The following is a 14,327-nucleotide window of genomic DNA, read 5'->3' on the forward strand; positions in this document are numbered from 1 at the left end:
TTTAGTTAGACTTTTGGTACCATGACTGGTAAACTGAGGTGAGCTCGATGTATAAAGATGTATGAAACAACACTGACAGAATACAAACCAGAGCCATGAATGTCCTTATTAAACATTTAATAGCCACACAAGACAAAGAGCATCAAGACAGTTGTTCTTAAACAGGAATAGTCAGCCATGTGCCATGAGTGCCTACAGTCCAACCAAACACCACACCAGGAGATATCACTCATCATTTGCTCCTCACTAGTTGAGGTTGATGACCAGATGTTAATCAGGAAAACGCTCTGGTGTTGTCTTTAGTAAAAAGCACTCAACCATCTATGGCACAAGGTTGTCTATCTTACAGTATATGTATTGCTAAAGTGGACCCTATGTTACACACAAAATACTTCTTATCAATCTTAAATCCTATTCAGAGGAGCAGCACACAAAATTGTTCATACTACTTAAAAGAAGATTGGACAGGAGACGCTGCTTCAAAAGCCATTTTATCGTAACACCACATATATAGTTCTATAGTTATGATTTAAAAAAAATTAAAATATTACTGAAGAGTATAAAAAGACAAATGTTTAATTATACAGTTGTTTTTTTTCGTGGTCAAAGATGCATAAATTTATCAAATCTATTCCTCAAGCCCTTTTTCACAAAATAATCTATCAAAGTGCTTTAGGTTACATAAAGATGCAGAAACCGACAGGAACACTGTGAAAGACCCTGAAAGAACTGACAAACGGGGGTGAAAACAAAATGTTCTTGGCTGAAGTAACAAGGTAAAGATTAAGTTAGACAAATGCACACCGACAAAGCCATGTGTCCGTTTGATCTTCTCAATTATCCTAATGAGCCACGACACGACTTGTAGAGTAAAAAAAAACTAATCAAATTCAGCACAAATAAAATCCTTTTTATAATTTATCTTTTGAGGCTAGATGTTAGAAATACATTTGAAACAAATCTTGAAATAAAGCAGAATAATGAAATAATGCATTAATACACCAAATGACATACTTCGATTTAATAGTAAACTCATTAAAATATAAACTGCAAGATAACTAATACTCAGACAGGCACTTATCAGATAAGTTTTGTTTTCAAAAGTGTGCAAGAAGATACATGAAAAGCAGAGTAGCAGATTTGGTTTTTGTATTTCTCCATATGTTCTTGCTCTCACTCCTCTTGCTGCTCTTCATTCTGCTTCTTGGGCAACTGCAAATGGAAGAATACAAGTGGAAATCCTTTTACAGATGCAACCATGTGTTGAGTTGCTTTAAAAGGTCCAATATTATACTCTTGAGGTTCATACTTGTATTTTGGGTTTCTACTAGAACATGTTCATGCTTTAATGTTAAAAAAACAACACATTTTTCTCTACTCTTCAGGTGGAATGTTAGTGTAACCTGAGTGTTCCCAGGTTAGTTAAGCCTGGCTGCATCTCTCTCTCTCTCACCTACTTTACTACTTTTACTTTAGGTACTTCACTTTATTTACTTTAGGTATAATATGCAGCATTAAACAATTAACAACCCACTAGAAGTGTGTGATGGCGTCTGTATCTGCAAAGACCCTGCCTTCTGCCTGCATTTTCTTCTTATTTTTCACACACGACACATTAATATCAACCCTACAGAATGGGACTTTTGTTTTTGTTTTTGAAACTTGAAGGTTACCTTTGTCAAAGAGTTTCTTCTGTTCCCTCTCCCTTCATTATTTTCTGGTAGATGTACTCTGGTGGACAAACACATTCAAATCAGAATATGAATAACATACTTTAACATTCTATTTACAAAAAAGCACATTAGTTGTTTAACAAATTCTACATTGGTCAAGTAGAGCTTGAAGTGACTATATGTAAGACGTATATTTTACACGTTTCTGAAACTGCGTAATGTTCCATCTAATGATCATAAATGACCTGTAACAGCAAACGAGACTAACAGTGAAAAGAACGCTATTTTTATATAGTTTTTATTAATGCCTCTGCCCGGGTCCGATTTTTCAAACAAAGTCACAAAATGATTTACGGACGGTAGACTGCACTACAGAGCACATATTCTGAAGGGTCACAGATTTCGGCTGAACACCGGATAAGCCTATGTTAGTGGGTATGCAGGTAAAAGGTAGCAGTAGATGTCTTTATGTAGACCCAATTGTATTTTAATTTTAAAGGGGAACGTGAAAGACGACAAGCGAAACCGAGTCAATCTCGGTCGGGCTTTCAACAGATGGAGACAATTACGGGACTTTATTAAAATGATTCAAAAACATTCCCGCATTGGCCTCAGGTATGTAATATGTCTATTTCATTCATAAAATAATTTTACAATGCGCAATGTTGTTGTACGCCAGTAGCCTACATTAAATTACGCCCCCCTTCCATTTAGCGTGGACGTTTTATTCCTTTCAGTCTGTGTTGGTCTACTATTTTCTTTTCCCTTGTCCCCCTGTACCTGTGTGAAGCGTCCCTGGGTTTCGTGAAATGCGCTATACAAGTTATTACTACGTTGGTTGCTACAACAATCTCTTAATGCTTTGGCTCGTGACACAGTGACAGTGATACCAGGTTTAGCTCACGATCCAGGCTAAGTTACCTTATGCAACGATGCATCTATAACGTATTCTCTTATTGTAAATGAATGATTTTCTGTCTGAGCAAAACATTCATCACAACTACATGACCTCCCGGTAACACTAACTCAGGCAATACAGCACCGTAAAGAAAAGACCTTTACGACAGCAGCTGTGGTAAAAACACTACCGCTTTAGTCCAAAGCGGCCGCTAGAATCAACCCAAACTGATACTACATATAGCCACTTTAAGAAATTCAAATGAGATTCAAAACTTAGTCTTCATATGATTTGATGATTGCTTTTACCCCTTTAGAAATGCAGAACCAGACTTCTCAGGGTCACCGAAAGATGAATGAGCCCCTTCTGCTTCCCTGCCCTGCTGAGTTCTGTTTTTTACAGAAGCATCACAGTTGGATGTCTTCCTTTGACTTGGTAGTCCAATGTATCCTCTCTGCCATTCCCTTGGGTTTTGTCCTGGTGGTGTGTTTCTGTCAAAGTCCCCATCTGAGAAGTCAGCTATATGTGGAACAGGACACACAATATGTGTAAATAAACACAAATGTACAAAGTGAATAGAAAACCCTCAACACTTCAACAAAACTTCCCAAAAGTAATAGCCACACAACCTAGCTTTGTACGCGTCATGTTTTTTAGGTTTTACAAGTTGTTTTTTTTATCATCAATACACAACAATTACAAAAGCAGTCGTCACTGAAAATCTTGGGTCTCAGGCTCCCTCCAACAATGCTAATTAAATTTGTATAAAAAGAAAATCACAAGTAAAACAACTAAATGAGAATCTAAGACATAAAATAGTTATAGTAAGTTAAAATATAGGGTCATAGTTTGTGGTGGCTTTGAATTGAATACTAAGTACTTTATCTAATCAAATTTGTATCAGTTTATTCATTTTCAAAATAAATTCTATACAACATTACCTTGGGGATTCATTCTCCTTTTAAAATCTGGAGACAGCTGACCAATGGCGTCTTGAGCAGGGCTCAGTGGTTTTTTGACGGATGCTTTTGTTAGATTATTCAGTGGAGGAGCAGTCTGAGGACGCATATCACATTTGTCCTAGATATAAGAAAACACATTAAAGATTATTCTTTTGGGCATTTTCGGCCTTTATTTTTGACAGGACAGATGAAGACATGAAAGGGGAGAGAGGGGGGAATGACATGCAGCAAAGGGCCGCAGGTCGGAGTCGAACCCGGGCCCGCTGCGTCGAGGAGTAAACCTCTCTATATGGGCGTCTGCTCTACCAACTGAGCTATCTGGGCGCCCAGAAAACACATTAAATTGGCAATTAGCCATGATGCAATTACAAATCTGTCGATTTCTTTTTTGTCTCTTTTGTTAAATATTCATCATTCATGAACACATATTCAGAAATGGTCTTAACAGGCTGGTTGTTTACGTCATAATGTGGAGCTCTATATAGAAGACATATTTGAAATATGTTTAATTGCCACATTTTTAAGATTTCCTACAACTGGTCAAAATAATTTCCTTTCTTCAAGGGCAACAAAATAGTCACTCAAGATGTGTCATTCATTTTACACTGGCTGTCTTACTGACATACCTGATGGTGAAAGACGACAGCCTCCTCCAGAGCGACGCCACAGAATTCACATGGAATGACCACATCGCCCTCTAGTGGACTGGCTGGAGGACTGTAGGAGGCCGGGGAGACTGATCGAGGGAAAGTGGGGATGTTTGAAGCGAGTGTGTCAGGGACGTTGTGCATCAGCCCTGAAGCATTCCTGCTCATCCTGTCCTCTTTAGGTGGAGACAAGGGCTGCTTGCTGTAAGACGCAAAGGCGGAGGCGGGGCTGCATCCAGTCTGAAACCAATAGAAGAAAGGTATTCAAAAAGGTTGAAGTCTCTGTGAAGTCAACAAGTCATCATTCGTGTCCCTAACTATGTGGAGATGACAGCCTCTTTTCTTGTTCAAACAGGTAAAGGCTGTAACTGGACTGGAAACCGTCTAAGCAAACAAAGATAAAGTAAAGTATGAAAATGTTTGCATGCCGTGTCATGTCTGACTTATGCTTATGGAGTATTTTACACTGATTAGATTTGTACAGATTTATCTCTCAACCACTTTACAATGCAGAATCCTGGTGGGAAGGGAGAAGAAAAAAAACAGAATGCACCATGACAAAGCAAGTAGGTCACAGCAGGTATGTCTAACATTAAGGGAACTTAAAACTGAAAGAGGGGCTGGAATCAGGTTAAAATATTTCAAAACATCAGCAAGTAATTCTAAATTCAAGTGAACAGGGTCTGTTAAGGCCGTTTTATGCTTCTGCGTTGAATCAACGGCATAGACCCCTCTGCGTCTACGTTGCTCAGCCATGGCTGGGTAGCGTTGCATTTCCCCTGACTCATTTCCTGGTTCTCCTTCTCCATAAAACAACATGAAATCAAGGAGAGGGTTAACTTTTCCTGCTACAGATTTCCCACCTCGGTCAGAAAACACAGGGGAGACACTTTGTTTCTCTCACTATGACTCTAGAGTCGGTACTCGCTCCGAAGCTAATCGCTGTCACTCTCTCACTTCTCCCTTGCTCTACCAAACACTCCCCCACACACACACACACACACGTGTCGGCTCGACGCACACACCAGCGCACAAGTATAAACATCAGGCCACTTACGTAGGCTACGGCGAAAGCTCTGCGTGGAGCTTCCGCAGAAGCATAAAACGGCCTTTAGGCTGGTTATCAGGTTCTGGTTGTATTTTGCAGATATGATGCACTGACCTGGAATTTTAAACTGTCTGCCCTCCAGTTTTCCTCCAATATTATATGTATGTTTTACTTGAATATGGACATGCATTTCTTAAAGGACAACTAGCATTACAGTATGATGTTAGCGTTGTCATTGATCACAGGCTCTTTAGTCCAAGAAACAAAAGGTGTCTATCGGTTACCTGACTAAAAATGTTAACTACATGATGGACAGATAATAGCATATAAACCACAAATAAAAAGCTATTGAATCTGCACCATTTTTATCCTTCTTAAGGCATATATTGAAAAGAAAGAGCATGAAGGAGTACCTAAATGTATATAGACAATCCAATTACTTTAATTGCTCTGGAGGAATATTCCTCCCTGGTTTTTTAACTCGCTTCCTAAATTATGGTCTGCGCTGCCCTCACTACAAGAAAACCTTGTTAAAAATCAGCAAGAAACTAAATTGAAGAGCGTTATCACTGAAAGCCGAGATTCTACAAGTCTATAAATGTGACACATGACAATCTTTTTTAGGCCTCTTCTCAATGTATTGTTAATATAGTGCCTTTGTCCATATCAGGATCCTGTGAGCACAGTCACCCCTTTTTCTAGAGGGCTGATTGGTTTGTAGGCATGCTGTTAGTTGATTAGATCCTACCATGCCTCATGATTTAACACAAATGTAAAGGATCCTTGTCAAAAATGTTTGTCTAAATTAAATTCATATCGGCCAATATCGGGTTAAGCACTTATTCAGCTGGATGAGTCATGAGTCAACCCCCAAAGAGCAAAAGTGTAACCAAAAGAATAAAATGACATCTCTAACCTGATGCAAAATGAGGTCCTCTTCAGGAAACAGCTCTTCGCAAAACTCACAAGGAAGCATGGAATCTGTGAAAATTATTTAAAATCATTAACAAAAACTGACAACAGAATAACTCAAAAGTACTCTAATCAACACTATCTTACCTGCTTGATCATGTTCCTGGACTGCACTTGTGCCTGTAGTGAAGTTTGGGAAGTTGTTGTTGGGCGGCGAGAATGGAGAGTTTACAGAGGTGTTAGACGTCTTCCCAATCTTGTGGTCCCAGATGCCACTCCACAGATTTCCCTCGACGCCTCCAGCCACTGATTCTCCATCACTCTGCAGGCTGAGGGCCAACATGTAGTCCAGGCCTGATGAATCGTTACCCAGTGTCAGCTCACTTTGTGGCCACGCACTACTGGTGCTGCTATTCAGAAAATCCCTCTGCCCCAGCACTACAAGAAAACATGTATTATAGTTATTTCAGAAATGTTTTTAGCTGCAACTACAAGTACAGTAAAGGAGAAAAAAAGGATATTTAAATGTTTTAGCATTTGTTCCGTTTAATGTTTTGACAAACCCCTAATGTTAAAGCCACAATATTAAAGTTTATTATTGCAGTTCAGACAAACTGTAAAATTTAAATACACACAATAAAGGTTATCAACATATGCAATGTGTTCTTGCTTTATGTTGAGCCAGCAAAATCTCTCTAAATTGATAGAAGATATTTTCCAGGGGCATCTACTGCATGTCCTCTAACTAATTTCTATAAAGATGGCCTTACATGAAGAAAAAGTTGAAAGTAACATTTACAGTGAGATATTTCTGTGTGACTCAAATTTTGAGTGATTTTTTAACAAGATGTAAAGATTATGTCAAATATTGTGGTACTTTAGAAGAGCTGGAAGTTTAAAAAGTACTCTGTGGGGTTTTTGACCACTAGTCAATGTTTTACACGTGTACCCCAGTTTGGTTTGTATCGTGCACACTCAAGGACACGGATGACGCAAAACACATTCTTGCTGCTGGTTTCACGGCTTAAGAAATGTTTTATGGGAAACAAAATGTATTCGCCATGTCTGTTACACCTCATGGATGCAAACAATGTGTTTTGGTAAGAAACACTTGACGTAAACATAACTTTTGTTTGTTCACAAGAAAACTCCAGAGGGCACCTTTAAAAAGGAACTTATTGGGACTTTAGCTTATTCACAGTAACCCCCAAAGTTAGACAAGTCGATACGTACCCTTCTCATCTCCGTGCGCGTTGTAACTCTGTCTGACGCCCCCAGAGCTAGCTAAGCCTAGCACAGATCCTTGTTATTTGTACACCCTGTGACTATACAAATCACAACATGTAAACAGGAACATCTTGGCGTTATTTTGTCACTTATTCAGAGCAGTAGGCTAGCTGGAACCGGTTACCTCCAGGATCTGTGCTAGGCTAAGCTAGCGCTGGGGGCGTCAGACAGAGTTACAACACGCACGGAGATGAGAAGGGTATGTATCGACTTGTCTAACTTTGGGGGTTACGGTGAATAAGCTAAAGTCCCAATGGGTCGGCGTGTTCCTTTAAGTTGCTTTTACAGTCCTTTAAAGCTACATTGGTAAATCTTTGGCCAATACATAATGATATATTCAACTAAAATAATTGAGCCAGCTGGAATTTTTTCCCCAACAGCAAATGTAATAATCAATAGGTCTTTGATAAACTCACAGTGGCTAAATGTATTCCTCGGGGCAGTATTCTTCCAGTCTCCTGGGCCTTGAGGTCCCCTTGAAGTGTTATATACCCTGGGATCGAATGGCCGGGGAAATGCCTGTTGTTCCGCTGCACTGATGTTATTATTCTTTGGGCCTCTCTCTTGGGCTCTTAGGAGGTTTCGGATGGAGTGGGCTTCAAACCATGCTCCTGGAGGCTGTGATTCTACTGGACTGCGACTTGTCCGGCTGTTGTTCCTCTCTTGGGGCGGTGTAAGACTTCCACATAAGACCGGATGCACAGCTTGTTCCCTCAACATTACATTGCATTTGCAGAATGCGCAGGGCTCAGTGCGTGTACCGCAATAATCCTCATGCTCTTTGGACTGACAGAAAACTATCTCCAGTTCACAGTATTGGCACGGGACCAGCCGCTGAGAACATTCAGAGCTCTGAAAGAAACAATTGTAAGGTAGCACAATTTGAGGATTTACTACAGATGGCTGAGCATTAATAGGGAATAGATAAATAAGAATAGGGAAGAGAAATGTTCTTCAGAAATACCTGGTGAACATCAACATGATTTTTCTCAATCTTCAAACCACACTTGCATGTAATCTGAAATGAAAGTGAAAATGCTTTTAATGTTGCAATCCAGTAACAGTCTGACGTTAGTTTCTTGTTAGCCTTTTCTTTAGAATGAGGATTTGAGGTTACTGACGTGCTTTTCCATTGACACAGAGGCTGCATTTGCCAGTTTATAGTTGCCGTGTTAGAAATAGCATCAGTAACTGATATTGACAATACATATACAGTGGTGTGAAAAAGTGTTTGCCCCCTTCCTCATTTCCTGTTCCTTTGCATGTTTGTCACACTTAAGTGTTTCGGAACATCAAACCAATTTAAACAATAGTCAAGGACAACACAAGTAAACACAAAATGCAATTTGTAAATGAAGGTGTTAATTATTAAAGGTGAAAAAAAATCCAAACCATCATGGCCCTGTGTGAAAAAGTGATTGCCCCCTAAACCTAATAACTGGTTGGGCCACCCTTAGCAGCAACAACTGCAACCAAGCGTTTGCGATAACGTGCAATGAGGCTTTTACAGCGTCCTGGAGGAATTTTGGCCCACTCATCTTTGCAGAATTGTCCTAATTCAGTTACATTAGAGGGTTTTCGAGCATGAACGGCCTTTTTTAAGGTCATACCACAACATCTCAATAGGATTCAGGTCAGACTTTGGCTAGGCCACTCCAAAGTCTTCATTTAGTTTTTCTTCAGCCATTCGGGTGGTGGACTTGCTGGTGTGTTTAGGATCATTGTCCTGCTGCAGAACCCAAGTTCGCTTTCAGCTTGAGTACACGAACAGATGGTCGGACATTCTCCTTCAGGATCTCTTGGTAGACAGCAGAATTCATAGTTCCTTTTATCACGGCAAGTCTTCCAGGTCCTGAAGCAGCAAAACAGCCCCAGACCATCACACTACCACCACCATATTTTACAGTTGGTATAATGTTCTTTTATGAAATGCAGTGTTCCTTCTACGCCAGATATACTTGGACACACACCTTCCAAAGAGTTCCACTTTGTCTCATCGGTCCACAGAATGTTGTCCCAAAAGTCTTGGGGATCATCAAGATGTGTTCTGGAGAAATTGAGACAAGCTTTGATGTTCTTTTGCTCAGCAGTGGTTTTCTCCTTGGAACTCTGCCATGCAGGCCATTTTTTGCCCAGTCTTTTCCTGATGGTGGAGGCATGAACGCTGACCTTAACTGAGGCAAGTGAGGCCTGCAGTTCTTGGACGTTGTTGTGGGGTCTTTGTGACCTCTTGATGAGTCGTCGCTGCGCTCTTGGGGTAATTTTGGGCGGCCGGCCACTCCTGGGAAGGTTCACCACTGTTCCATGTCTTCGCCATTTGTGGATAATGGCTCTCACTGTGGTTCGCTGGATTCCCAAAGCTTTGGAAATGGCTTTATAACCCTTTCCAGACTGATAGATCTCAATTACTTTCTTTCTCAATTGTTCCTGAATTTCTTTGGGTCTCGGCATGATGTGTAGCTTTTAAGGATCTTCTGGTGGATCTTACTGTGTCAAGCAGCTCCTATTTAAGTGATGCCTTGATTGTGAACAGGTGTGGCAATAATCAGGCCTGGGTGTGGCTAGAGAAATTGAACTCAGGTGTGGACAACCACAGTTATAGTATGTTTTAACAAGGGGGGCAATCACTTTTTCACACAGGGCCATGATGGTTTGGATTTTTTTTCTCCTTTAATAATAAACACCTTCATTTACAAATTGCATTTTGTGTTTACTTGTGTTGTCCTTGACTTTTGTTTAAATTGGTTTGATGTTCCGAAACACTTAAGTGTGACAAACATGCAAAGGAACAAGAAATGAGGAAGGGGGCAAACACTTTTTCACACCACTGTACTTCATCCTAAATCAAATGGATTGTTCAATAAGCAATAAAGCACAATGAGGTGTTGCATGTAGTGAATCAATATAAGGCAAAAATGTCTACAACATACAAGAGTTCCTCCCACAGAGTCTAGAGTTTTACTGTCCTTTCCTACTCCCTTATCGCACGGATACTTACTCAAGATAAATAACTGACATGTGACTAATGTTCACACATATTGTTTGGCTTTTCCAGGCTATGCAGATAACACACATTTTTCCACTTTTTGGTACTAGGCCTGCCCTTTAAAGCAACACACATCTACTGCAAGAATTATGTTAAGTCTCCCATACTGCTGTTCAGATGTTACCTGAGTATGTTCCTGCTGTTTGTGCTCCTGCAGATCTGACCGGGGCACTGGCTCCTGGCATACATCACACAGTGCGATGTTTCTTCGGCAGTGGATCTCATGGGTAGTAAAATTAGCCTCTGGAATGTCATGTTTGCTAGAAAGGTAAAGAAAATGATGAAAACCTGTTTTCACCACCATATCAAAATGATCACTTGTAGTGATGTTTAGTGATGTGCCGAGGCTTCAGAGCGTGTGTCGAGTAATCCAGGAAGTTTTTTTACGGTGTTGTGTCGAAGTCTGTTCCCCAGTCGAGATCAGCCCCCATCCACAGTTAGGGTTTGTTTCAGGTTTAGGTAGGGGGGAACAGATCTTGATGGGGGAAACAGAGCTTGATAAAAAACCGTGAAGCACATATCGAGGTTTGGATCGTTTTAGACAAATAGCGTCATTGATGATGCCCGAAGCCCTAACACAGTTGAGAAATTATTGTTCCTGAATAAAATGAATAAAGTCTCCCCTCCTAGTTACACAAGCACATTCACTGCCTTGGACTTGATTTGTACTTGATTAAGTTGGTCTTGACTGCAGCCCTGTAAATATTGCCCCTCCTGCCATTATTATGAAACAATTATTTACCAAAGGATTGATTACACACATTTGATGCATTACTCACAAGACATATACAGTAATGTTGTACAAGCATAGGCCTACTTGTCAGAAAATAGACAATATATTGATAGGCTAGGGCTGGACAATATGGAGAAAATCAAATATCACGACATTTTTGACCAAATACCTCAATATCGATACGATATTGTAGTGTTGACTATTGGTGCTTTCACAAAATATTTACACAATGAGATTTTTGATAAATAATCAGCAGTAATGTGGATATAAGTGGGAAAAGGCAAATAATAGAACAGTTACAACAGTCTGGTAAGTTCATAAAATGACATAACTTCACTGTAATGCAGCCTTTAAAACCAGGAAAAGACAACAATTATGCCATATTACAATATCCAAAATCTAAGACAATATCTAGTCTCATATCCCGATGTCGATATAATATCAATATGTTGCCCAGCCCTATAATAGGCTATAAATGGATTACATCAAAATTGATTTATTTGTTTTCATTGTTGACTTTCATCATTCCCAAGCCCTTACTGACGCAAAATACCGTACATCACGGATGGTTGAGATCATCAGTAATAAATCTGCCTGTTTTACACTCTTTGACCAACGGGTGGTTTTGTGTGCACATAAAGCCTCAAGAAATAAACTGTTTTACTGGCTTGTACGTACAATGTACCTTATTCATACTTACCAATTTCCACAGAACTGTGTATTTTCATCTGCCATGGCTTTACCGAGGCCTATGGACAAAGTGTAACGTTAGTTATTAATGACACACAATAGCTTGACTGACATGTAACGTTAGGAGAAAGTGACACTTAACCTAGCTCTGTTTTGGCGTGCTTTACTACTGTTTATAACAGGTAAATACAGGCCTAGCTACATGTTTGTAGTTATAAAAATGAATTTGGTTGCGTTCAACACGTTTACAGTTTCGTTGACGTCTAACGTTACTTAATTGCACTGGCACCAACATCTGTTTATTGGGCTCATTTAAAAATAGCCCCATGAATAATCAGGGCTAATGAAACGTTAAAGAGTACAGGTAGCTAACGTCACCACTGTTAAATGACTGTTAGCAAATGAGAGACTGGTTGACAGCTCTTACGCTTTGCTCACCCAGTGTTTCCAAGCAGGTAACGTTAACGATAGCTAATGATGGCCTGGATTAACCGTTAATGTTAGTCAACAAGCATCTCGAACTACCTCAAAATGTTGGACAATGTTAGCAGTGTTGCCTTAAGCTATCTAGCTACGTAGCTTAACGTTACATTCCTTGTTAGCAACCACCATGTAGCGTTGATTTAGCTAGCTAACGATACCCTAACTAACTTTATACACTCCTTACGTTAAGTCGCTAACGTTAAGGATAATAATGTGGTGCCCAGTCCAAGCTTGACAGTCGTTGTGATGTTACCGTTTGTCAATTAATTCACCTCTGTGGAAAAGTAAACCCGATTACGACAGCTAATTGATATCTCGGAAAACAGTTCGTTATTATTTCCTACTTGCTCTGTCCACACACATAAGTGATTGTACCCCAAGCGAGGCCTCTCAGGCTGTCTACGTACGCATCCATTCCGCCTCCTTTAACATGAGCACGACCAAACCAAATCCTACCATGGCAATTGATAATATTTCACTTAGTCTAAACGCAATCGAATTGTAATATGAATTTGTAAGGGACATGCGTATTTTGAGGTTAATGGTTAAAGCTACCTGTACGCCTTTACTCAGGGCAAATAATATACTCGGTATCTCAGTCTCCAGGAACGATTTTGATTGGTTGAGTAAACACCGTGCACTTGTAAAAACGTCTCGGGTGACACTCCTGCTTTTTTTTTTTATTATTTCTATCCAATATCTTATTTTACTAACACATCTTCTAAAACTGTGATAAATGTGTCAATTATATATACAGAATTGACCTTTTAGCAAGCAAGTGCTGCGACCATAGACTGTAAAAAAAATAGGCACCGACTCCGTAACTTTGTGTTTTAACTTCCTGTCTAGCTACATCGGAAGTCGGGATTTGCCATAGACAGTTTATAATTTGCCCATTACTAACCTGCTACCTGTGATCGCTTGTCTATGGTGATCGCCCTGCGCATGCATTCGAGCAAATATCTCACCAGTTTATGATATAACATAAAACGCGAAGGACTGTCAGAGCTGGGAGAAAATTATAGACTTTCTTCCGAAGCGGAATGACAAACATCGACCGCCGATTTCACGCAGTTCTCCTGCACAGCTCTGATGTGCGTCAGCTGATCAAATGTCACTGTAATAATATATGGTTACTGGTCGGAATGTGTTGGTATTTGTGTTTTATTATTCGTTTATAACAGATATAACAGAAGTTGTCTGAATGGCCGTTCAAAACGTGCTAATACAGTATTTCTTTATCCAAAGCACAGTGGGCTCATTTTGTTTGTTATTAGACAGCCCAGTTTATCCATGAAGCCGCGATCACTTTAATAAGAAGAAAGTGGAAACACAACGTACATAGAATTTGACTCCGGGTTTTTGTTGCTCTCAAAGTACATTCACAGAAATAGACATACGGCTAACAACAAGGACAATAACGCTGTACAGATATAGGTTTGTAAATAAAAAAATAAAAGAGAGAGTTGTTTGATATCAGACCGGGTGAGGGGGGCTAAAACCTGCAGTTAACCCATTCAGGTCGTCGGCCAGTTGATGGGTCTCTACAGTGTGAGGGGTGGTCTCCTGTAGTGGGTGATGTCCTGCTGGCCTTTCCACACAGAAACAGAGTCGTTGGCTGAGAACTTGTTCTTCGGGTTTTCAAAGTAGCTTCTCTTCTCTTTGCCTGGTTGTACAGGATCTTGTCCCCACTTCTGTAGTCCTCTTCCTTGACCTAACGAAGGCGCCTGAGTTTTGCTGTGAACCAGGGCTTATTGTTGCTGTCAATTACTCTGAATTATATTATAAATAAAATATGTATTAGCCTACATAGTTGGGTGAGAAGTTATATTTTAATTCATATTTATAAATGAACCACTTCAGGTTTGCATCATGTGTAGCCATAAACTAAACATATATTTAGAAATTACAAGAAAAATGTATTATTTTTATGTTTGCAAAAGGAAAC

At 39.8% G+C, this 14,327-nt stretch overlaps 1 protein-coding gene across 9 annotated transcripts; it reads right to left on the bottom strand.

Moving 5' to 3' along the window:
- Positions 1-100: 100 nt before the first annotated feature.
- On the bottom strand, positions 101-13,341 carry trafd1 (TRAF-type zinc finger domain containing 1). Of its 9 annotated transcripts, none has more exons than XM_078250762.1 (12): positions 13,284-13,341; positions 11,907-11,955; positions 10,598-10,733; positions 8,392-8,445; positions 7,844-8,279; positions 6,288-6,578; positions 6,145-6,209; positions 4,160-4,420; positions 3,513-3,651; positions 2,880-3,090; positions 1,674-1,731; positions 101-1,212 (listed from the first exon to the last, which is right to left on the bottom strand). In XM_078250762.1, exons 1-12 carry the CDS (start codon positions 13,324-13,326, stop codon positions 1,174-1,176), a joined length of 1,782 nt encoding a protein of 593 aa, XP_078106888.1. In that variant the 5' UTR covers positions 13,327-13,341; the 3' UTR covers positions 101-1,173. The 9 variants fall into 9 exon arrangements, with proteins under 9 accessions (XP_078106888.1, XP_078106890.1, XP_078106896.1 ...); XM_078250764.1 differs by lacking the exon at positions 13,284-13,341 and adding an exon at positions 12,755-12,897; XM_078250770.1 differs by lacking the exon at positions 13,284-13,341 and adding an exon at positions 12,741-12,762.
- Positions 13,342-14,327: the final 986 nt, after the last annotated feature.

Source organism: Sander vitreus, chromosome 5 (assembly GCF_031162955.1).
Source record: "Sander vitreus isolate 19-12246 chromosome 5, sanVit1, whole genome shotgun sequence".
In the NCBI taxonomy this organism is placed as follows: domain Eukaryota; kingdom Metazoa; phylum Chordata; class Actinopteri; order Perciformes; family Percidae; genus Sander; species Sander vitreus.